The 23,212-nt window shown below is 35.4% G+C and overlaps 1 protein-coding gene across 2 annotated transcripts in view; it reads right to left on the bottom strand.

Moving 5' to 3' along the window:
* LOC136819247 (talin-2-like) overlaps window positions 1-18,971 on the bottom strand; it is a 31,106-nt gene extending 12,135 nt beyond the window's left edge. The window contains exons 1-34 of one of the 2 annotated variants that reach the window (XM_067075469.1): window positions 18,830-18,971; window positions 18,487-18,562; window positions 18,029-18,259; window positions 17,553-17,635; window positions 17,057-17,159; window positions 16,773-16,842; window positions 16,209-16,335; window positions 15,994-16,064; window positions 15,669-15,732; window positions 15,474-15,578; window positions 15,099-15,188; window positions 14,578-14,643; window positions 14,134-14,235; window positions 13,656-13,919; window positions 13,114-13,274; window positions 12,719-12,872; window positions 11,999-12,364; window positions 9,344-9,553; window positions 8,926-9,057; window positions 8,472-8,714; window positions 7,955-8,068; window positions 7,056-7,190; window positions 6,581-6,709; window positions 5,949-6,260; window positions 5,564-5,689; window positions 4,925-5,262; window positions 3,723-3,861; window positions 3,228-3,395; window positions 2,722-2,865; window positions 2,108-2,269; window positions 1,780-1,920; window positions 1,142-1,323; window positions 760-892; window positions 111-386 (exon numbers count right to left, since the gene is read on the bottom strand). In XM_067075469.1, coding sequence (XP_066931570.1) covers window positions 111-386; window positions 760-892; window positions 1,142-1,323; window positions 1,780-1,920; window positions 2,108-2,269; window positions 2,722-2,865; window positions 3,228-3,395; window positions 3,723-3,861; window positions 4,925-5,262; window positions 5,564-5,689; window positions 5,949-6,260; window positions 6,581-6,709; window positions 7,056-7,190; window positions 7,955-8,068; window positions 8,472-8,714; window positions 8,926-9,057; window positions 9,344-9,553; window positions 11,999-12,364; window positions 12,719-12,872; window positions 13,114-13,274; window positions 13,656-13,919; window positions 14,134-14,235; window positions 14,578-14,643; window positions 15,099-15,188; window positions 15,474-15,578; window positions 15,669-15,732; window positions 15,994-16,064; window positions 16,209-16,335; window positions 16,773-16,842; window positions 17,057-17,159; window positions 17,553-17,635; window positions 18,029-18,259; window positions 18,487-18,562; window positions 18,830-18,889 — 5,277 coding nt within the window. In that variant the 5' untranslated portion in view covers window positions 18,890-18,971. The remainder of the gene's footprint in view (window positions 1-110; window positions 387-759; window positions 893-1,141; window positions 1,324-1,779; window positions 1,921-2,107; window positions 2,270-2,721; window positions 2,866-3,227; window positions 3,396-3,722; window positions 3,862-4,924; window positions 5,263-5,563; window positions 5,690-5,948; window positions 6,261-6,580; window positions 6,710-7,055; window positions 7,191-7,954; window positions 8,069-8,471; window positions 8,715-8,925; window positions 9,058-9,343; window positions 9,554-11,998; window positions 12,365-12,718; window positions 12,873-13,113; window positions 13,275-13,655; window positions 13,920-14,133; window positions 14,236-14,577; window positions 14,644-15,098; window positions 15,189-15,473; window positions 15,579-15,668; window positions 15,733-15,993; window positions 16,065-16,208; window positions 16,336-16,772; window positions 16,843-17,056; window positions 17,160-17,552; window positions 17,636-18,028; window positions 18,260-18,486; window positions 18,563-18,829) is intronic. The other variant, XM_067075468.1, reaches the window with a different exon arrangement.
* Between the last annotated feature and the right edge of the window lie 4,241 nt (window positions 18,972-23,212).

The following is a 23,212-nucleotide window of genomic DNA, read 5'->3' as shown; positions in this document are numbered from 1 at the left end:
TATTTGAAGTTTAGGTTTTTCAACTTTCCAAGCTAGAATTAAAATTGGTACCCTTATCTTACAAGCATCCTGGCTATAGGTTTGTCAGTTTAAAGAAAACAATGGGTTACCTTTGGATTACCGCCCGCGTCTTTGGTGGCATAAACCAACGAGGCGGCCGATTCACAAACCGTCTTCGCTTTGTCCAATAATTCGGTCTGTTTCTGCGAACCACCGGGAAGTTTTGAGGCGAATCCAATCGCACAATCTGCAAGAGGATCGGCAAGGTTAGCCAGCTTGATGACAGAGTGCCCGATCTTTTCTGGTGCTCCTTTGGCGTGGTCTACAGTGTCCGGTACAGATTCTTGTAATTGTGCACAGATCAGCATTAATTTCTCTTCGAATTCCTGGAAATATAAAAATTCAATAAATCATGACGCGCCTATAAGCACTTATAAGTTAGACACGGCGGTGGTCTCGTGCCCATATTCAGCTATTTAGCTGTCTAGTTTCAGAAGGAGTGCGAAAACGAAGGAAAAGCACTTATAAGTTAGACCCGGTAAGGCAGTGCAGCACAGACTTTCCCGCCGATTGATATATGCTTGTTTCATTAAATGGAAGTCAAGGATTGGTAAGTTTCAAGTATTCCATTTTCACAAAGATTACTGTGGAGAGAATTCAACCATGTCGCCATTTTAGGAAACCTTTTTTATCTGCTCTTTTAGATAAGTTGATAGCAAGCGTTGAAAAATAAACCCTTCTTTGACCGTTTGGTCATACCTTTAATGAACCTTGCGTGTCAGGTCTCAGATTGTTACTGACAGCTGACAGTGAAGCTTGATCGATTTTGTTGATGGCTCTGTTGATCATATCGCCAGCTTGGTCACATTCTTGTTGTCCTGGAGCGTTCTCTCTGCGGGAAGAGAAAAAAAAATTGAAAATGAATTTTAGTTTTTACTTTTACATACTAAGACTGGCAAAAATTGAAGTCTGTGTTTTTTCATTCTAAGCTTCTAAAGCAGATAGTTAATTTTTAAAAATCTGTTTCGAGGAAGAGGGCTGAATAGCGCAAAGAGGTTAAAGCGCACATATGTAAAATATCTTAGGCACGATTGCACAACGCAAGTATAAAGGCTGGAAATTACAAAGGAACCTTCCTTACCTGAGACTGAAGACGATCTTTTTCATAGCATCAGAAACCGCACGTGCGTATTGAGTGAACGAATTCCACACTTGTGGATCTTTATTGTTGTTTGCCAGTTGCTTAGCAGCAAGGAAGAGTTTGGTGCTGGAGTTGACCATATTTTTGCCAGAGCTGATGAGAGGCTGTTGAGCTGCTTTAGCCTACAAGGTGCAAAAGAAAAGCGTTCGAAATATTAAAAGACATTTTATTCGGAAAAAAAAAGATTAATAGCCTTTCAAATTATTATCTTAGGTGGATCAAATTTCGCGTATGGATAAATTTTTGTAACTACGCCTTATTTTACTGTCTTATTGGTAATTGTTATTCAATTCAAACTGTCAAAAACCAATAAAAAACGAATATCTAACCAAACAAAATCAAGGGCTAAAGTAGAGAGAGGCTAATGTATTCTCAGAAGTCAAAGACAATGGTTCGGGTTCGAGTTGTGAAAAGACGTTACGAACGTCACTTGTCACGTTTAGAAATCATTGCCATGTTGATTTACTCACAGCGGATTTTATTAAAACTACTTTCTATTCATAAAAAAATCATTTAATGTCTCGATGGACATAATCACCATGGTAATTGTTTGAATACGAGGCAAGTGAAAGTATTACCTGAGGACTGATCTTAGCTGGAACAGACGCGAACTCAGGTGAGGAAGCGAATGCCACAAGGTTATCGACTGCTTCTAAGAGTGGTTCTGCAGCGTCAGCGCAATTTCGACGATTGTCTGGTGTCATTTTCACTGCGTATGCCTAGAGAACAAAGGAGGGGTTGTATAAAACAAACAATTTTTAACTCCCTGTGAGCGATTTCATAAAAGCTTTGGCACTCACCAAGATTAAGTATTATGTAAAGCTACTTGAAGTTGTATATTTTAGATTTTCCAGTAGGGGAATATTGAACTTCATTAAACCGCGATTCATCCAACAGATATCATACCTTGATGAATTTAGCGATATTGGCGGTATTAGTTGCAACGTCTTTCGCTGATTGGACAAAGTGTCGCTTGGCAACAGGGTTGTTTGTTTTGGTCGATGCTTGTTTGCAAGCATTGCAAAGAATGGCTGTGTGTTTGGCGATCACACTAGCTGCTGATAAAATCTATGTATGAAAAATTTGGTTAAATTGAAATGTTAAGTTGCTTACTTTTTAAAGTGGAAGCATGTGAAAATACAGGCTAAATATTAAAGACTCGGAATTAGGCACTTCTGTAATCATCTTCTGACATTACGTTATTTTTATGACAGCTGATTGGTTGCATATGACAGAGACTGGGTAGAAAAAGCCATTGCAGTGGTGCCTATCACGACGGAATAGAGGTGTAAGCAAAATGAAAGCAAATTAGAATATTCTAAATCATAAATTTGAGCAATACAATAGAAAACAAATGCGGTGGCGCTCTCAAATTCGGCGTTCTAGTATTCGACACCACTCTATTATTCGATAAAATTGAAAGCCACCGCTGACTTATTTGATGAAAATCCAATTCCCCTTGAAAATCGAACTAGAGAGCGCCAACTGTATCGGCATCAAATAACAACGACGATTCTTACCTGCTGTTGTTTAGCATTGTCACTTAACAATCCGTCACAGGCCGCGCGGATTGCATCACGTGCTTTTGCAAATTGTGATTGGTCGACCAGACCAGCTTGTCCCATGGTACTCGACGGGTCAGCAATGGCGACTAAGTATGCAGCCTAGAAAAGAGAGAATATTTGGAGGTTATAAAGATGAAAAGCTGGTAGTGTTCGGATCTATCGCTGAGTTTTGATTGAAGATGGCTCCTAACTGGATTTCACGGAATCAGCCTGTACGGCCATTACTAAGGAAGAGGTGCATTACACCACGATCATTTTTGACTGGATACCGCTTGTAGAGACCCAGGAGCACCGCAACTCATGTACCATTTTATAATAGCACCGATCTGATGGAGGCGGTACAATCGGGCATAGACAGAATCTCCAATCGTGATTGTTAATTCTCTGGAAAGGCCCTTTATCATAGTACTGTTGTCAGTTAGATTTGTTTGAGTGACCATATAATTCATTATAATCCATACCTGAGCGGTTGATTCGGTGAGATTACAAACAGCATCAGCTGCCACACCAACAGAGTTGACTAGTTCACCAGTGTCCTCTTTCTTCAATGAATCACTGAGATCTTGTACCGCTTTCGTCATATCTTGTGATTTCTCTGCAGCAGAGTCCAAACATTCGAAGAACGATGCCTATAACATTGACAAGACAAGTATGATTAACCTGAAGTTATAAATTGGATACGATTTTAATGCATCGAGAACTTTTGTCCTTATGAACAGTTGAAAGAAGACCTCACATTTACATTGCTTTTGAGGCGATATTCTCCGATTTTTCACGATCAAAGTCAAACTGTCAAAAAGTCAAATTGTAGCTCTAGGAATAGAAATTTATATCTAAAACAACAAAGTAGCGAAGGTTATGAGTTATGATCAGCTGATGGCTAAGCAATCCCGATTAAAGGTTTTGGTAATAAAAGCAAGAGTTGACAAGGCAAAATATTTAAAAAAAACTCAAACCTCATTGACAGGTTCGACTGGGTTATCGAGAACGTGTGATAAGCCTTCAATGTTTCGGATAGCTTGGTCGCATTCTTTTTGTCCTGGTGCGCTCGTCAACACCTGATCCAAAAGTTGGTTGATTGCATCAGTTACACCCCTAGGAAAGTGAGATGAAAAGTTTAGAAAAAGCAAAAACAAACATTCGATTTTCAGTCATAAGATCCTAGGATATCATAATTATAATACAATGATACAATTAGATTTTGTACCGGGTGCGCCACAAAAAAGTTTCTCTCTTTGAAACTAATTTTCTCGAAATCTAAAAATTTTAAAAGAACCATTCCTATTTCATTGGAAAGAAGAAAGATAGACTTAAATTTTGATGGGTCATTTATTAAATTCGATCCATTAGGTCAAAAGTTATGTCCAATTGAATAAAAATGTTAATTTCAGAAAGTGCTCGAAAACGTTAAAAATCGACCTATCAAATGTTTACTTTAAATTTGGCAATCGCAATAGCCTTTACATGATTAAGAGCATTTTTCATTAACTAAACACATAAATTTTGAAACTGAAGGGTCGAAAGGGTTCAAAATCTTCATCAAAATTAAATTGATTTAGTTTTACCGAAATTTTCCTCAAATTTTTGGTTCTAGACTGGATTAAGTCTATGTAAGGCTGAATCTACCTCGAAACCCATATTTGATGTATTTTTATGAATTATACCAGATTTTTAGGCCTTTTTCGACGAATTTTCTTCCTTTCATTGAAATTCAACCTTCCTTTAAATAAAAAGAGGTCATTTAGACAGCTAATTATTATTTTTAATGACTGAAACAAAAATACTGATATATCATGTAATTATGCTTCTGAATAATTTGATAGGTCGATTTTTAACGTTTTTGAGCACTTTCCAAAAGTAACTTTTTTATTCAATTGAGCATAACTTTTGATTTAATGAATCGAATTCAATAAATGACCCATCAAAATTTAAGTTTATTTTTCTCCTTTCCAATAAAATAGGAATGGTTCTTTTAAAATTTTTAGATTTCAAGAAAATTACTTTTAAAGAGAGAAACTTTTTTGTGGCGCACCCGGTACATACTTTGGTTCGATAAGAATACTTCATTTTACACAGGATAACAAAAGTGATTAAGCTGCAGTGCGACAAGAATTGGAGGTTCAGGGTAATTTATCTTTGAAAAACTAGGCTGACTTACTTAGCAGCTGCAGCGAGCAGATTCTTTGCGTTTGGTGCTCCAGGGTCGGCGGCAAGTGCTTTAGAAGCCAACAACAATTTGCTGCTTGCATTAGAAGTGTTCCTCAAGTTATCGACCAACTGATCTTGTGCAGCTCTGTCGTTATACTTGCCAGCCAAAGCCAGACCACTGTATTGTACATCACCATACGTGTGGGAAAGGTTCTCTGATGCTTTTGCAAGCTGGCCAGACGTTCCTTTAGCTGCATGGACGACATCGTTGGCAGCAGTATTAAGAGCAAGACTCGTCTCATTAAGACGTTCTTGAACTGCGCTGAAAGGCTCTTCAGTGTATGGGAACTAACACAAATGAATTAATGACAGTTAACAGTGTAAATCAGCTTGGAAAGGTACCGATGTAGACCATGGTGCGTAAGCAATGGAATTATTGACCACAATGACCATTTACATTTTACAGGGGTGACGGGGACCGAACCCACTACCCTTTGATTGTAAGGCGAATGCTCTATTGACTGAGCTACCCGGCCGCATGGATGGAATACGTTTACGTCGCACAAACAAAAGAATTTATGAAAATTTCTAGATTCACCGAGCATTGGTATAATTAATCTAAAAGTACAAAAGCAAAACATGATCTTACTTGGACATTAGGATCTCCGAGAGCTTTGGAGATGGCATTGATATCATCGATTGCACGCTCAACAACTCGTTGCCCTGGTAAACAACCGACCACGTGACTCAAAGCACGTGACACTTCTCTCGCAACCTAAAAATTCAAAATGGTTAATTAGCTCCGCGTAAACATAAAAATTCGCGTTTTGGTTATCTTCCACTTAATTAAATCCCTAAGATTTAGTAGACCATAAGAAGGCTAAAAGAGCGAAGAGAGGCTCCTTTTAAAGAAAGAATATCATATATGTACTTGTTTGGGAAACATGACATTTCATTGATATGCTATTATAATTTTAAAGCTTCCAATTTCCGAATGACGTTTTGGTATGAGAAAAAAGGGAAGGAAATCTTACATGAGCAAGGTTCTGTTGGTTTTCCGGGTCATTCGGATCCTCAAGGGCATGTTTAGCTTCTGCGATCAACTGTGCCGATTTGTTCATGACCACTTGCGCTGCTTTCAAAATGGCCTGTTGGTCCGAAGGTTCGCCAGACGTGGCAGCAACACCACGAACGGCATTTGTTAGAGCTTTCAACGCATTGGCCGTGTCCCGAGCGGCAATGCCGGTGTAGCTGTCGTTGCCTTGAGCGGCGGCCGTCAAGAGTTGAGCCATGTTGGCACCAACAGTCTTTGCGGAACCGGCAACTTCTAAGGCTTTCTCGTCGGCCTGTAAACAAAAGGGATGAAATTTTGGAATAAAGAGATGAATGTTATAAAGAATATTGCTCGATATCAAGTAAAGACCTAGCTTGCAATGTAACCCCGCCGTCATGCGAAAAGAACAATTGCATCGCGTAAAATCTCGTAAAGGCCGCGTCAAAAAATAACCCGGTTAACAATACAAGACAATAAATGCATTATTAATGATGTGTCTAAATAGGAAAGACCTGAACTATTGACGTAGGCGAAAACACTGATTATCTCAAAAATAGTAGAGAAGAAAATCCAAGAGCAGGATAAAGATCATTGTTCAAAATCACGGCTTACGTCATCATTTGGTAATGGTCTCAATTGGCCATGGTTTGCCGCTTCTCTCATTTCTCGAATTTCTTCTTCCAAGATTTTGACTGCGTTCAAAGCTTCATCGATTTCCAATGAACCACACGCTTCGGCCGCCTGTGCAATAAAGAAGTTTTTTTTTTTTTGTTGAATTTAAAATTTTCACCGGCAAAATTTGATTTTATAATCAAATTGTCAATGTACATTGAAAGCACAACCTTGAGACATAAAAAACTTAGGATAGTCGAGTCACAAGTGGATTGGGTTTAAGTTTATGGGTGCATAATGAGTCTATTCTGTGTGCGTGTCATTACTTTAGCTTCATTTTAAGTCATTAAACTATGGTTAAATTCAGTCTACTGTAATCCCTTTTCATGTAGCTTTGGCACAATACTTGATATACGTATTGAAAAAATATAACAATACAATTAATAATAATTTTTAAAATCTTAGAAATCCAAACCTTATCAGCGGCAGATCTTAATTCATCAAGTGCAACTTGTGTGTTCTTTCCTGACTTTGTGAGTTGTAAAGCAGCTGCATTGTCTGCGACTGTTGGTACTGCAGCCTTTGAGTTGGCCACCAACTTATTACCCGGCTGAAAAAAAAGAAGAAAATTCGAACATTAGGAGAAAGAATCAAGGATATGAAGGAAGAAATAATCTTTACTTAGTAGAAAGGAACGATCTACTTTAACCGGATTAAATTTCGCGAGATTAAATTTCGCGAGCTAAAAAAATCGCGAAATTTTCTGGATTTAATTTTGCGAGTCAGAGTTTTGAAATATTTCGCGTGGATTTAATTTCGCGAATAAGCCAGAAACCTGAAAATAGCCATTTTTTGCCATAAATGGAGACTTGGAACTAGTTTCTCCGCCAAAAATACAATTTTAAAAGTTTTGTGGTGGATTTAATTTCGAGAATCAGGAATCTCACGCGTGTTCGCAAGTGGCAAAAAATCGCGAAATCGCGAAATTTAATCTCGCGAAAATTAATCCGATTAAAGTAACCAAAATATTAGATAATTATACCCTAATGTTAAAAAAAACCAAGGCTGACCCGCTACCCGTAGAAATGTTCTTCCGACACGAGAAAGTTCTGAGGATCGGGAAAAATTTCAACATCTGGAAGGTTTCGATTTCAAAATTTCGACAGAACGCGTCAAGGAATTGGCAGAGGGAGCGGAACTGAACCTTCGTTTTCATGGATTCGCGGCTCAATCAAAAAAACATCATGATTTACGCGCAAAGACAGTGGAACCTGACCGGGAATGCAGCATATCAAAAGCTGACCATTATTCCTTTCCGATGGGAACTTCACCAACATATCGTCAGAATATTCGATAACTCAAACTCAGTCTTACTGGGATAAAGTTCTTTGAAGCAGTGATCAATCCCAATTGTGCTTTCTGGTGGTCCGGATATTTTTGACTGTCTTTGATGCTTGCGATAAGATCATGACATTGGTCATTGACGGGCTAGAAGAAAAGAACAACAATCACAATTTCATTGTACTCCCTTAGTCGGAAGACTTGTTTGTTAACAGTCAAACGTTTTACTAATAGCGATGACTCTTAAATAACGAGTTTATGCATTTGCACTTTTGAGGACGGGAGAGTGACTGAAGCGACTTGGAAAAACCCGCAGTTGTGACCCCCAAAAATCGAGGACGGTAAAAGTGCTAATTTATCGCCGTCCTCAGTTGATCAGGAATTAGCCAAATTAGAACCTTACCGTGCCCGTCGCAGAAAAACACACATACATAAACTCGGTAATAAGGGTGATGGTACAGTAGTGTTTAGGCATAGCATAATTCTAACTAACTTTTACGACCTTAGAATTATCTGAACGTTAAACTAAGTCACAAAAGTATCAACAAACCTTGCATGAATCTGAGAGTTGCTGTTGAGATGCTGGATTCTTATTGGTTGGGCCAGCAGCTTTGGATGCAGTGATTAATTGAGTTGACGAAGCAACAGCTTGACGAGCCGCATTTTCAAGCCTCTTGATCAGTTTCTTTTTCAATGCATTCTGGGTAGCAGCATTGGTGGCCACTGCAAGGTCTTCAGCCGCACGGCGTAACCTCTCCTGTTCGGCTTGGTCGTTGGGATTTTTGGCTGTACCCTGCAAGAAGAAAACAAAAAATTGGATTTTACAAAGATTTCATTAGAGTAAGTGTAGCCAGGAAGACGGACAGGGACTAAAAAGTAATTCAAAACGATATGGTTAAGGATATTGGTAGAAGGCAAACAGATATGCAGTCTTGAAGCTCCACATTCAATCAATGAAATACGGTATTAACAATAAAATTAAACATGCCTAGATAAAGACCTACCTTGGCTGCATCCACTAACTGAGCGGTGGCATCGGCGAGCACCTTGGCTGCAGCAAGTAGCCTCTTACTGGAGTCATCATCATCCTCTCCTTCTGCTGCTCCTTGGATACCGTTGACCAGCAAAGAGTTGGCCTGAAACGAAAAATTTACAATTGAACATAAAATTTTACTTAACAGTTCTTTTGGTTATCACGCATATAAAGCCTTCCGTTACTACGTCTAGCTATATAATAATCAACTCCATAATAGTCCATCGGATAATTATCGTTAACAAAAGGTTTTGGCTTTTGAAAAATGATTCTTGACGGATTTAAGGCAAATCTATTGTTTCAAATTTTTTACTTTCACTCAAAGAGAATATCTTTACCAAAACTGTCTGACCCAATTTAAAGTCAAAGATAAAAGAGAAAATATTTACCTGTGCGAGGATTTTGGCTTGTCTAACCATTTCATCAGCATTTCCCATACTATTGAACAATTTATCGCTGGCGTTCAAAATGTCATCGTACTGGTCTTCAGGCTGTTTGCCACCGTTCCCAATTTGATTGAGAAGGTTGTTCAAAGCGTCTGACACTTTGGCGGCGGCATCTTTGATCAGGTTTTGAGAATTCTCGTCATCCGTGGAATCCTGTGGAAATTAAAAAGGTAGGTGTTATTTTATTTCTTATAAATAATCCTTGAAAAAAACTACTATAACTCTTTCTACGAGTGAGTGAATATTACGTGTTCAGTCCATAGGCCGTCTACGGAAACTTTTTCGAAAAAAATGATGATTGTATAAATACTGTAGCAATCTCTCAGTCGTGGATGTAATTTTTCTCGTTTCATTCCTGAATTGATTTAGCACTTCTTCATTGACATATCAGATCCCTTAGGCGAGACCAATTTGATTGGTTGTTTTACGGGCCCAACCGACCCTGAAATTCCAGAAAGCGAAAGCGAAATAAAAATAAAATTGATTTTGGTAGTACTAATTTATTTTCATTGCTTTACAGACTGCCAAATTTATTCAATTCATCCATGAATTCGAGCTTTTTGTCTTTTTATTTTCTATTCCGCATTTTTGTCAAGATGTTGTAGTTTTTGCTGCCTTTTTAGGAGATTTTATAGGTGATGTTCTACTTTTATTTTTTCGCCGACCGACCAATAGACGCTCTTTTTTGGGTAGCTTGGCCCTTAAAACAACAAATCAGATTGGCCTCGCCTTATATCTTAATAATACTTTTTATAAACAACAAAATACAATGAGTAAATACGTTTAAGTGTTTAGTCTGTAGACTGCACAAATAAAATCATTTTTGCTTTTCCTTTTTGATTGAAGAAGAAGGGATCTATGTTAAAAATGGATTTTTGGAATCATAAACTGATTACCCCTTCAAAATGTGCCAAAACATGTATAATTTCATAAAAAGTAGAACAAATTCGGTAGAAACTTTTTTTGACTTCCCTACCGGGCCTTTATGGCCACGCCCACCTCGGAATCTCACTGCTAGGTGGCCTAAAAAAAGAATTCTCAAAAACCTATCAAGTTACCCCTCATTTGAAAGGTAATTTAATGTAGATTAAGAAAAACATCATGACTATGCAGCAAAAATGAAGTGATAAGGTTGTAGAGTACATTATATTGCTCTTGAAAAAGGTTTTTTTAGTGAAATATTTTTGACAACATTTTATCCTCGCAGTTCCAAGATATTGGACTTTGATTTTAGTCGCAATTACTTGGTCGACAGATGTTTTATTTATTTCAGCCTTTTCAGGGAATGTCCAGTTGTGTCTGCTTTTATCAGTTTGTGTCATGTATGAAACTGTTAATGGTTGAACTTTAAATTCTACTACTCCTAAATGCCATTTTGTCTCATTACCCTCGTGCTAAAAGGTGATATCACAAGTTTTATCTTTTTGTACTGTTTCATTCCCTTGACCTTGTAAAGGAGAATTGAGTTCCAGTTTTAGTGATTTACTATCATCCCTCTTACCCACAGTTCCATGCATAACATTGCTAAGATCTCCAATAGTTATCTAAGGGCAACAACGTGCAGTTAATAGAGCTCAAGTTTTCAACATGCTCTTTCGTGGAGAGGTTGCGATAATCTTTTTTCAAACTAAAGAATGCAGCTGTTCGCTTGAGAGACAAGACATGCATGTAATTTTAGCATATTATACATCCTTTTTTCATCTTAAGTTTATCATCCAAGTTTGTTTTTACATACTTCTTAAAATTTCTTCTTCTGAGGTAAATGGGCCTGGGATACTTTCCTTTTTTAAAGTCTCCAATAATGAGTACTTTTTGACCTTTCACTCAAACTTACCTTTCCTTTTTCAGTAAAGGCTTCAGTTTTCTGTTGTTTGACTTTATCAGCCTATTCAAGTTTAATTACCTTGACTTCTTTGGAGGGTTTTAAATTTTTTTTAAAGTTATTTGGATTTGCTTGCTCAAGAATGTCGTCTTTTTATTGAGTACCATTTTCTTCATACATATACTTACTGAGCTCTTGAAAAAATACTGCTATCCAAGGACAAAAAGTCTGATTTACTCAACTCTGTATGATTGTTTTGAAAGTATTGATCAAAGATTAATGATTTTGATAGGTAAATGATTGTAAGAGCTTAATATACTCAACATGTGTTTTTAGAGGGAAAATCACAAAATCATCATTTTTTAGCAGGCATAACTATTTATAACCTCATTTTTAACCACTACTTTTGACCTTTTTTGGAATCTGCATGAAATTCTCTTTCCAATGAGGGGTCACATGACTATTTTTTGACAAAGAAAAAAATCACTCCTAGGACGGCCCCTTTGAGCCGTCGGTGGACCCTAAAAGCCCAGGTAGGGAAACCAAAAATGGTTCCTACCCTAAAAATTGATGTTTTTTCAAGTTTTTATAACCTATGGCACAATTTAAGAGGGTAATCAGCATGATCTGTTCCTAACATAAATCCCTAGAAAAAGTTGTCTCAGAAGAAAAACACATTTTGAATGGAAAAGGTATATATTTTTCATTACACTTTTTACGTATAGAAAAAGGTTTGAATTGTTGTTTCGTGTAATCTGCAGTTAACCAGAACTTACCAGACATATTCCTTGGACATTATCAACACTGGAATCCACCAATTTTGCAGCTTCTACCATTTGTTGCTGGCAAATAGGGCTGTTCATGTGCGGTGCCAAGACCTTTGTGCAAGCCACAAGTTGTGAAGTTGTCAGTGCAGTCTGTTTTGCAGCATCGATAATCTCATCCCTGGTTCCTTCATCTGAATTTTCAGCGACGTTTTTGGCTTGTAACACTAATTGTGCGGCGGCTGTGGCAACCGCTTTGGCAAGTCTCAACAAGAGATCTTCAAAATCAGCGTCAGTGTTAGGATCACCAAGAGCATTCATGATTTCAGCAGACAATAAACCAATTTCCCCGGCGTAATTCAGTAAATCTTGACGTGGCTATGGAAAAAAGAAAGTTAAACGAGAGGATGTTTAGAACACAAGAGTTTTAGGGGGTTGATTTATTAATCCATTTAATAACATTATGGATATTAATTAGAGGTAGATCGAATGGCCATGTCTGTGCAGGTCTATGTGATTTTGCACGAATAATTTTAACGTATGGCTTCCATCGTGGTAAATAAGACTAATCTAAAAAATAAGTGTCTGAGAAAACAGAGATTTTACGATTGGCCCTTTTCTTGCAGTGAAATAAGGGTCAAACTTTTTTCTCAGTCACTTATTTGAGATTTAGTCCTTTTGCCTCGATGACTGCAAAAAATAAAATGTTTTACGGCTGGCTCAAAGATATACCTTTCCGGTGGTTGGGTCAAGAGCACCAAGAAAGTTTCCAAAAGCATCAGAGAGGTTTCTAGCAGCTTTCAACAAACCATTGCTGTCGTCCTCGTCTCCTATCAAGGTGTTGAACATTCGAAGACCTCGCATCAAATCTTCCAAATTGGAGTTACTAAAATGAAGAAAAACATTATTTGGTTCTGGGTGGTTCTTAGTCTTAAAAACAGATCTTTTTCAACAATTTTAAGGTTATTTTAAGTCCAAAAATACTGAAGATGGAAAATGGATATTTCAAAAGCCTGACAGAAGTGATTAGGAAAAGATTTCACTCATTCTACAATGACATTAAAATATATGACTGTCTTCCATGAGAACAAGAACCACAATAGACACAAAAGTTTTGCAAGACTTACATGACAGAGACACCAGCACCAACTTCAGTATAATTGACGTCATCTGGGTCACCAGATGTGGCAGAAACGATACCAGCTACTGCAGCTGATGTTGCAGCCAGACGGTTTGCTATGTCGTTCTTTGTAAACTCTTGTTGGTTTTCCAACCATCTTTGTGATTGCTGAAGACAGAGGAAGGTTATTAAATGCAATACAAAAATGGGCTTTGTGATTGCTAAGACAAAGAGCACTTATTATACAATACAAAAGAACAAAACTAAAACAAAAAACTTTTTTCATTTCATACTATCAAATGACCTTACTTGTAAAGTTCTCCCTGGCTTGAGATTAAAACATCAATAAGAGCACTTTTAATCAAAAGGGCATAAAATAACCTTTCCACAATATTATGAGAAATTCAGCTTCTCAATGAATGATGAGGTTTTTGATCAAGTGGCTGTTTTCGTGTTGTGAATTTTTCATGAAAGAAATAATATTATGAAACTAAAAGCAAGGTTTTGAAATATGGCGTAATGCATGTGCAGGTATAATAGTAAACTTACAGGGTCACTACCATAGACAGGTAGTTCAGGAGAAGCAGTCAAAAAGTCTTCTATTTGTATTTTTCGGTTATCGTTGATACCATCCATGAGAGCTTTTTGACCAGAGTTCATACCCATGCTTGGTTGTTCGTTTTGTTGGTGTGATTTGGGTTTCTTGGGAGCTTTGTTACGCACAACTGTTGTGGATCGGTGAGGTGTGATATTATCTTCTTTGATGATTCCTTGCTCGTCCTGGTCATCGTCAACAAATTCCAAGGCTTTCCTCTATTAAGATAATAGATAGTAAGAGTTGGTATTCAATTTCTCTACATCTCTTAAAATGCATGGTCAATATCTTGTTAAGCAAATTTGCTTGTAAAAAATTGAGTGTTTGATTTAAACTGAAACAAAATTGGTACCAAGAAACTTACATCATTGAGTTACAATATGAGAGACTTGAACTAAGCAAAATGTAAATGTGAATGATCAAACTACACACCTTTTTCAAGATGATATCAACGTAGCCAGAAATCAGATTCGCAATTTGATCAGCTTCTTGAGTTTGTACAGAATAATAACCCTCTGTGTAGTCACCAAAATCCTAAAAATTAAACGCAAATTTTGTTTTGTTAAAATGTAAGAAAACATTTAGTTAAAAAAACTGATAAATTCTCATCGTCTTACTTATTAAGGAAAAAAATTTCTGCAGAACAAAATTACCGAGAAATTTACTTTTGCTATTTTTTAACAAATCCCCAAAATTAAATTCCCTGAAACTTCCAAATTTTGAGCTGTGATTTGCAAAATTAAATTCCACGAAAAATTCTTCCAGAAAAAATATCTTCCCTTAAGTTAGTAGTACTATGGCATTCCATTGAGCACCCCCCTAGAAAGTTACTCCATTATATAAATCGATTTAACAGAAAATGCTACAATAACTTACAAGTGTGAAACTTTTTGGAGAAGCAGCCCATCTCTTGACTTGTGTTAAAGGCCAGGTTTTCAAAACCTAAATAAAAAAAAAAACACAAAACAAAGATACATAATTATATCTCTCATTTGTTATATATACAAAGTACATTACATTGCGAAATAAATTATCAGTGTGGCAGTCAGCTTTGGTGTAATGTCTAAAGTTTCTGCTTTCAGGGCTAACTATTGGGACAAAGATCCATGTTTTATGAATTGATTTCTGTCTAAAGACAGATGAATTTCAACACTGATATATACACAAGTTTTTCTCCTCAAACAGATTCTTATACAGTGGAGTAACGCAAAAATTTGTTAAAAAAAGTTAAATTTCAAGTTTACGGAGTAAGGTTTTTAAGACATTGTTAACTGAAGGGACCGCAAATCTTTTTCGAGTTAAGGAGACATTCGAGTTATAGAGCAGGTTCAAGCTAAAGAGACTCCACTATGATACGGATTAGCCTCCGATGTGATGATGTAGAAAGCTATTCGTACTTGTTTTGTTTTTTCATCAACACGTAGTACATCATCTTTATTGATTCCAAGTAAACGAGGCACCAATTTGTTCTTCCCTTTCATTTTCTCCTATGATGACAAAAAATATGTGATCGCTTATCTTTAGTAGTGGACAGGTGAATTTGAAAATACCAAAAAGTGAAGATACCAAAAAGTTTCTGTTGGAAAAAGACCTTTAAATAGTACTCTCAATAGCACACAAAAGGAGTTAAATGTATTTGTTGATGAGCTAAAATTTCTTTTATTATGAAGATGAATATCAAAATTCTACATCTCAACTAAGATGGATTACTATTGCTTACTACTAACAGACCAAAGTTATAACGGTGACAATTTTCATTCATGAATTCTCACCTTGACAAGGAAGAAGGTTACACCATAGGTGGGAAGACCTTGACAAATTTGAATGTATTTATATTTTGCTGTCAATGCATCTAATCCCATGATAAGCTTGTGTTCCTAAGGATAAGAAGAATAAATTTGTTATAAAGAAAATGAAGAGCGATTCTTAAAACTTGCAGTCAAATGTCAAATGAACTTTTTTGTTACCTCCTTGACTTTCTTTTCAACATCTTTTCGTTTGAGATATTCTTTTCCAAGGGCATCTTTGAAACTACAAAAAAAAGACACATTCATTAGTAAAACAAGAGGTTCTTAGAAGCCTTTGGCATCAGTACCTACAAAGCTATCAATCTTTATCACAAGCCTAGATCACTTAGGTTGGCCACACTTTTAATTGTTTCAAATAACAAAGCTTTGCTTCCAATAGAGACCAATGAATCTATTTGAGGGATTCCCTGATAAGACAAATTTCAAAAAGTTTTGATATATTTTTCAATTTTTGATAAAATGCTTCAGTGAAAATTGTACGTACTCAATTTGACCAGATCTGTATCTTCCTTCATCATAATCACCATATTGAATTTGTATTGTCAATGCAGCAAACTAAAATATGAAATTTTCAGTCATTTAAAAGAAATAATTCCACTTATCATGTCTTTTTATTGAAGAAGTGCATTGTTGAATGGGGTTTTCTTTAATTTTGATTTTCTTAATTCCACAATTAAAGATTTAAATAAATCTATTAACCTTGGCAGCATCTTCCATTGGACATGGATAAACTCCTTCCAAAATAGCATCTCGTGATTGTGAATACAAAAGATTGATTTCAACTGGATTCTTAATGTTGGCATTTTTTTCGTAAATCAACTTTCGCCTGTATAAAGAAATGGTTGATAAAAAAGAGGCTGATTATCAAAGTATACACTCAGAAAGACACATAAGCGTCAAGATATTATTCAAATAAAAACATGCTATGTTTTATTTTGATTTGGTTACATTCTTATGATTCTTTATGTTTCACATAAGTATACATTGTGAATCTTTTTTGTGCCATTCTTCCATCTTTCTTAACAATCATAAACATTGATCAGTGTTGCAACCAGCTTTGGTTAATCTGGACGGAAAGTCTAAAATTTCTGCTTTAAAGGCTTGTTATTTGGAATGTTAGAAAATTCAATTGGACGGACTTTCGTCTACAGGCGGAAAAGTTTCAACACTGATTGATTGATGTAGAAAAGCATAGAAATGAGGCTAGCATAGACATCCACAGCTGTGTAGGATACAAAAGATTTAATGTGGTAAAGTCTATACCTCAAAATAACAATGGTATTGTCAATGACTCCACATTCCCGCAAAGTTCTCTCATGGTCCAGCCATTTTGCTATGAATAAAGTAATAATTAGTTGAAAAATAATTCAAAATTACCACCAAAATCTGTTGGTAGAGCCTTTGGTTACTGTTCCACTCTTATCAACTGTTAAAAAGAAGAGCCTGAATTTTTAGCAAAGACAGCTATAGAAATTGCACTCTAACGATCAAATATGAATTTCTCTTTAGAAACATGCTTAGATTTAACGATCAGAGAGATTTCCTACTATTATCTTCTGTATGTAATTTTCTTTTCAGAGTGTCCATTTTCTTCTTCTCGCGTTCTTCAACTCTCATTAGAGTAGAGTGTTTGATTGACATCGATTTATCCTAGAATAAAATAATAAAAATTTGAGACAAAGAAATTATCAAAATATGTTTGTATTCTCTGTGGAAATTTAGTTGTGATGATATGTCTTGTAAAAAATAGATTTTAAGCTAAAATTTAGCATGCAATTTTTGAAATCTAATTGAACATCTCAAAAATTATAATAAATTTTGAAATTTTGAAAGTAATTATCAACACAACGAAATTACAAGAATCTGATTGGTTGAGAAGGATTTCAAAGAGTACAGTTAACTCTTGAAGAGTACAGTAAGTATTACTTATAACAAGGATAAACTTGTAATTTGATCCTCACCCTTTTCATAAAAGCTCATCCTTCTTTATAAAAAATATCAAGGTTTATAATTAACTGAAATTTATATGCAAAAAATGATTACCCTTCTTGAAAGAGTTCCAGTGGCACCATCCTTTGCTTCCTCCTCTTCAATAAGCAGTGAAAACTCGTCAACATTGGATATAGCTAAACAACAAGCCAGAAAAGTTTTATTAGAGCTACTGATCACTGTCAATAATATGATTCAGATATAAATGAAGGTTCAATACACAATTATAAAAATTTTCACTTTCAAGAATATTGCTCACTATTGCAATAAAAACTTGTAATATTTGAAAGTTTTTATATTAAAGATCTCGTTATTTCAACAAGAGTGAGTTTTCAGGACCTTTTGGGAAATTAAAAGTTACTCTTGTTTCAAAATATATATTTTTGATCCAAAATTTGTTGAAATAGCTAGATTCATATTTCAAAATTGAAGATAATACCAAACAACACAAAAAATGTAATTTCAAAATCTAGCTTTTTAAAACAAAACCTTCAATCTTGACACATTATAAATTTTTTTTTGATACATACCAACTTTGTCACAAATTGTTTGGAGAGCAACAGCAACAGTTTTACTGTCATCGACCATGACTGTTTTGACAGAACCATCCAACATTTTGACTTTTAGAAGTCTATTCTTGTTGCGGTAGATCATTTCTTCTCCATTTGTAAAGTTATAGAACCCCAAGGTTCGGTCTGTCTCCAACCAGGTGCTTTTAGCTGGGTCATTGTTCGGAGAGTAGAAGATTCCAAAATTGTCCTCTGGGAAATCAAAAAGGACAAAGAAAAGCTTATATTTGAGACATAAAATAACATAATACTTTTAACAGCATACTAGGAAAGCAATTTAACAATTACCAACTACAGACCTCTTATTTCTACAATTAAATCAAAATATAAGGAATGATCCCAAAGATTGCATCACTCTTGATCTTGGTATTATTACCAACTTTGAAATTTTGGGAAGTTTAGAGACCATCAATACATACCTCCTTTGACCACCGACTCAGGAACTTTTTTATGAACTTTATCAATCACATCTTTTACTGTTGCTGATGGTTCAAACTACAAAAAAAAACAAATCAAGGTTCTTGCTGAAATATTTCAAAATTATTTCAGTTCACATTAATGAGTATTAACTAACAAATATGAAATGCTTGCAAACACCATGATACATCATACATTATGTGAAACAGTTTTAAATGTGTGGTTGTCTTCGTTTAAAAAAAACACAGCCATGCACGTGCAATTGGTTTGTTTTATAAGAAATTAGAAGAAAAAAGCTCTTAAAATGTAAAGAGTAAAGAGTAGAAAAAAGACAATAAACATTACCTGAAAGGTTTTTGTGATTTCAAGCTTTTCTAAGTTAACTTTTAGAACCAGTTTCGACATCTTGTGTTTTTATATCATAATTTTTTTTCTAATGCAAGAAAGCCAAGGATGGTTCATTATACTAAAAATCATAACTTCAAACAGGAGAAAACTATTTTCATTCTCTTTAGCAAAAACAAATATACACGAAAAGTAAATAAACTTCTTTATTTTTAGAAATTTGAGATGGTTCACCACTTTCTCAACTGTAATAAAATGCAGACAACTATTTGGATATAACATAGTGGATCAAAAAAGATTTCTTTCACACGAGAAAGCTTCTCCTATTTCTTATTTTCTTGATATTTATCTGACATGTATTATTACAAGGAATTGTCATAGATTAACAACTGTTTTCTATTAATAATAGCACAGACAATGGGTTCAAGTTTAATTGCAAAACCTTCAACAGTTCAAACTGTCTTACATCTGTTTATATACTGTCTAAAAGAGCATACATCATAAAAGTGTACAGATACTCTTACATAAAATACTATATCATGACAGATTATTGTATTCATCAGTTAGTTATTATAGAATACAACAGAAAAGCAATTTGCAGTGATTATTCTGACATAATCAATGGAAGTCATTATTTCCTGCTATAACAAAAAAGGTTTTTAAAAGCTGATTTATCTTTTGTACTAGGGGTATCATTTTCTCATAGTTTATCATTTATAAACAAAAATCATTACAGCTATTAGCAGAACATTTTTCAACACTTTTCATTGAACACTGCCCTAAGGAGAACTAAATGCTAAAACAATTCTTCTCTAATGACAATAATGACCAGAAACTCGGCCAGCAGCATATCTTATGCCAAAAAATAAATTCTCTACCAGGCTTTTCTTATAGTGATTAAAAAAAGTTAATTGTACTTCAAATCAGTACCATTTAAAGTTGGATAATCTGAGATAATGTCTAAAGTTAAATCTTTTTTTCTAACTAATTTTGAAAAAATTCTGAGGTATGGTTTAGTGGTTTAGTGAAGATTTATAAACCTCTATATAAACTTTTTTTTGTCTTCTATAAGGTAAACAGATTTCTAAACATGCATGGTTATGCAAATGGGACATTATTTTTTCAAAAATGGGTGCTGAAGTTAGACCAAATCAAAAAGGATTGAAAGAACCTTTGTTTGGGTTTAACCAATAGAGGATATAGGCTTTCCGAATTCTTCCCGAATGATTACCCATGATGCATTGCGCAAAAAAATTCAGTAAGTTAATATTGTCCGTGAATTTTTTTGCGCAATGCATCAGGAGTAATCATTCGGGGAGAATTCGGAAAGAGCATATCGTCTATAAGATCATATCATTAGTAAATTTGAAATCAATTTAGACGATGCCAATTCATTTGGTCTGTATACAGATTTTAACTAACTGCAAGTTTAAAATGTTATTCTAATCAAATTCTACTATCAAGTTTCTTCAAGAAATTTATCAAGACTACTCTTCTCCTGATTGAACTTTGGTTAAATCTCATAATTTCTCATGACACTCTTGTGAGTCTGATCAAGTCGCAATTTTTTATGTAAAATGTGTAAAAAGACCAAAATAAAAAATAAAAAAAATACTTGCAGACCAATTTTCATGCCCCCACTTCTTTAATTATAAAAGATTATTGTGGAAACAGCTTGTGGCCTGACTTGGATATCATATTGCAAAATAATAACCTTGCCAAACCTCCTTTTTTTACCTTCTAAAAACAACTATAATCTGTCTCCCAAATTATAAATTTCCCTGAGCAAAATCAATGCATATACTTACAGAAAATGTATTATGCCATCTGGTCTATCAAAAAGCTTTTAGTTGGAATCTCGGCTTTTCTTATCAGACCTTCTTGGAGGTCTTCCGATACTTTGATTGACTTGAAAGATAAAGTAATTAAAAACTCTTGTGTTACATGAAATATCATACAAGGTTGTTTTAGGGTATCTATGGATCCAAACAAGTAGCAAAAACATTACATAATGAATCCAAAATGTCACATAATATTAGCGCCAGGATTACCTAATAGTATTGGTCGATCAGAATTAGACGAGGGATGTTGAAATGAAAATTACAGTACTGTATGAAAATTACCCAACACTTAGAAAGTAACCCCAATTTTAGGACACAACATCATACTGAATTAAATAAAACCTGTTATTGTTGTGATAACGCCAATTGAAATATGTTCAAGGAAGATGCCAAAGAGCAATTAAGAAGATCAAAATGGTGATCCGGGAGACAAACAAAGGGACAACAACAAAAACGACTTGATGAGGTCAAAGGAGAGATTCAGGGTCAATTGAAGCTAAAATCAATAGTGAAAATTCTACGGAAAGTCTGCCAATGAAATCGAATTGCTTCAATCTTGAGAAGCAAGCTTTCTGGGACGCAATATTTAGTTGTTCACCCTATGAACTGTCCTCTCAGGGGTTTTATCATCTCCCAATCACAATCAGCTCTACAATCTCCCTGCCGAGATGGCAAAAGAAATCATCAACCATTTGATTGAGAACTGATGTCGAAGTCAAAGACTTCTGGGTGAAGGGAAGCCATCCAGGATCCTGCCATTCTATAAGCCAGCAAAAAGTAAATGACACTTGTAAACTTAAGTTTCTTACCATTTCCCATCGTAAACAACCAAAAACATTACTACTTCCCAAAGCCGGAGACCAAAACAAATTGTCTTCCAAAATTATGGCGCCCTTTTGGATCTATTGTTAAGGCCATCTACTAAAATGGTGGAAAGAGTTGCGGAAAGACAGAGGCGCCAGCTGCTTCGAGGGTGTTAATGCCAAAACGCCCAATATGAAGGCGAGTTAGTTGCTGCGCGAGTTACGTCATACATTCCACCGTAGCGCACAACGAAGTGTGACAGTTAGTCACACTAGCATCCCGCTGAAATGCATATCAAAGATTAATACTGCAAAAGCGCTATATTGTTTACTTGACTCGCAAGCAAACAAATGCGCCGCAAAACTTCTAAAGGGAGAAATTCAGCAGTGGGTGTCTTTATAATTCCACAACTCTGTCCACCATTTTAAACGAGTTAACAATCAGGGAAGAAAATTTGCTTGATTCTCCATGGTTTCCCTAACTGTCATTGAAGATGAAGAAGGCAAGAAGATAAAAAATGCGCTGGATAATTTTCATTGTAACAGTTTGGTCAATCATCGCCAAAAGTTTGAAAAAGTTTTTCTGACGCAAAAAAAATTTCAGCCAATTAAAAGTACAGTGTGCTTATACTTACTATGTTTGCTACATCGTCTGGCAGTTCCATCAATATGACCAAAACATTTTGTTCAGCCATCCTCACTCTCTAAGAGAGGCCATCACAGAATGAACTTCCTTATATAGGATGAACCATATTCATGTGTACAAGAAATTTTTCTCTGGGCTAGTTAGTAAAATATCTCAAATAGGCTCTGTTATGAAGTGTACACATGAATATGGTTCATCCTATAAAGGGAAGTTTATTCTATGGTGGCCTATTTTGAAGTGAAAGTGGTTGAACAAAATGTTTTTGGCATATTGATGTAACTGTCTGGGCTAAAAAAAGTGCGAAAAGACACAAACCCCATTTTTTAATGACAGTGTAGCTGGAACCTCATATTCCAGGATTAGAAAAAGCTATACCTGTTATCTTTTTACTTTAAAGAATCAACAAGCAATCAACATCAATAAATTACACACATTTCCTCAGAAACTTTTAAAATTATCTGCCATTATGACTTTCTTGAAAGCCGTTCCGAAATTAACCAATCGGGTTATGTATCGGAATTCCTATGGGAATTCTTTTCAGAGATTTTTAAAATAGCTAAGTCGGCAAAAAAACTTTTCCTGGGGGTTTGAGGAAAAAACAGAACTGCTATCATTTGTTTTTTATTTAACCATATATTTAAATTTGCGCTCAAAAATACTTAAATAAATAAGTTAACAATATTCAATCAGATTCAATACACTATTTGTATCTCTCAGAAAATAAACACTTACAGAACGACATAGTTTATCATTTGGAATACCCCCGTATTTGGACCATTCTATTGTGGGTGCAAAAAAGGGTGGAAACTAAGTAGCACCCTCAGTGCAAAATTACCGCCACCTCGTTTTTATTCACCCGTGCAAGAATACGAGCTAATCATTTTTTTCTCAAGCGCTCCAGGGGAAAAGGAAAGTGATCAATATTCTTTGAAGGAAAAACGTCAGAAACAAACCCAAAGACCAAAAGTTGTATTTTGTTGTTGACAATCAATCCTGTGAAGATGAAAAAATTTCTGCTATGCTTTTTTTTCGGAACGCTAAAAAACTCTAATTTCGATCTTTCCAGATCTTTCCTTAAGGTAAAGAGGTTGCG

The sequence above is a fragment of the Clytia hemisphaerica genome, unplaced genomic scaffold (genome assembly GCF_902728285.1).
Source record: "Clytia hemisphaerica strain Z4C2 unplaced genomic scaffold, Clytia hemisphaerica genome assembly, whole genome shotgun sequence".
Taxonomy (NCBI): domain Eukaryota; kingdom Metazoa; phylum Cnidaria; class Hydrozoa; order Leptothecata; family Clytiidae; genus Clytia; species Clytia hemisphaerica.
This window is presented reverse-complemented; position numbering and strand designations above follow the sequence as displayed.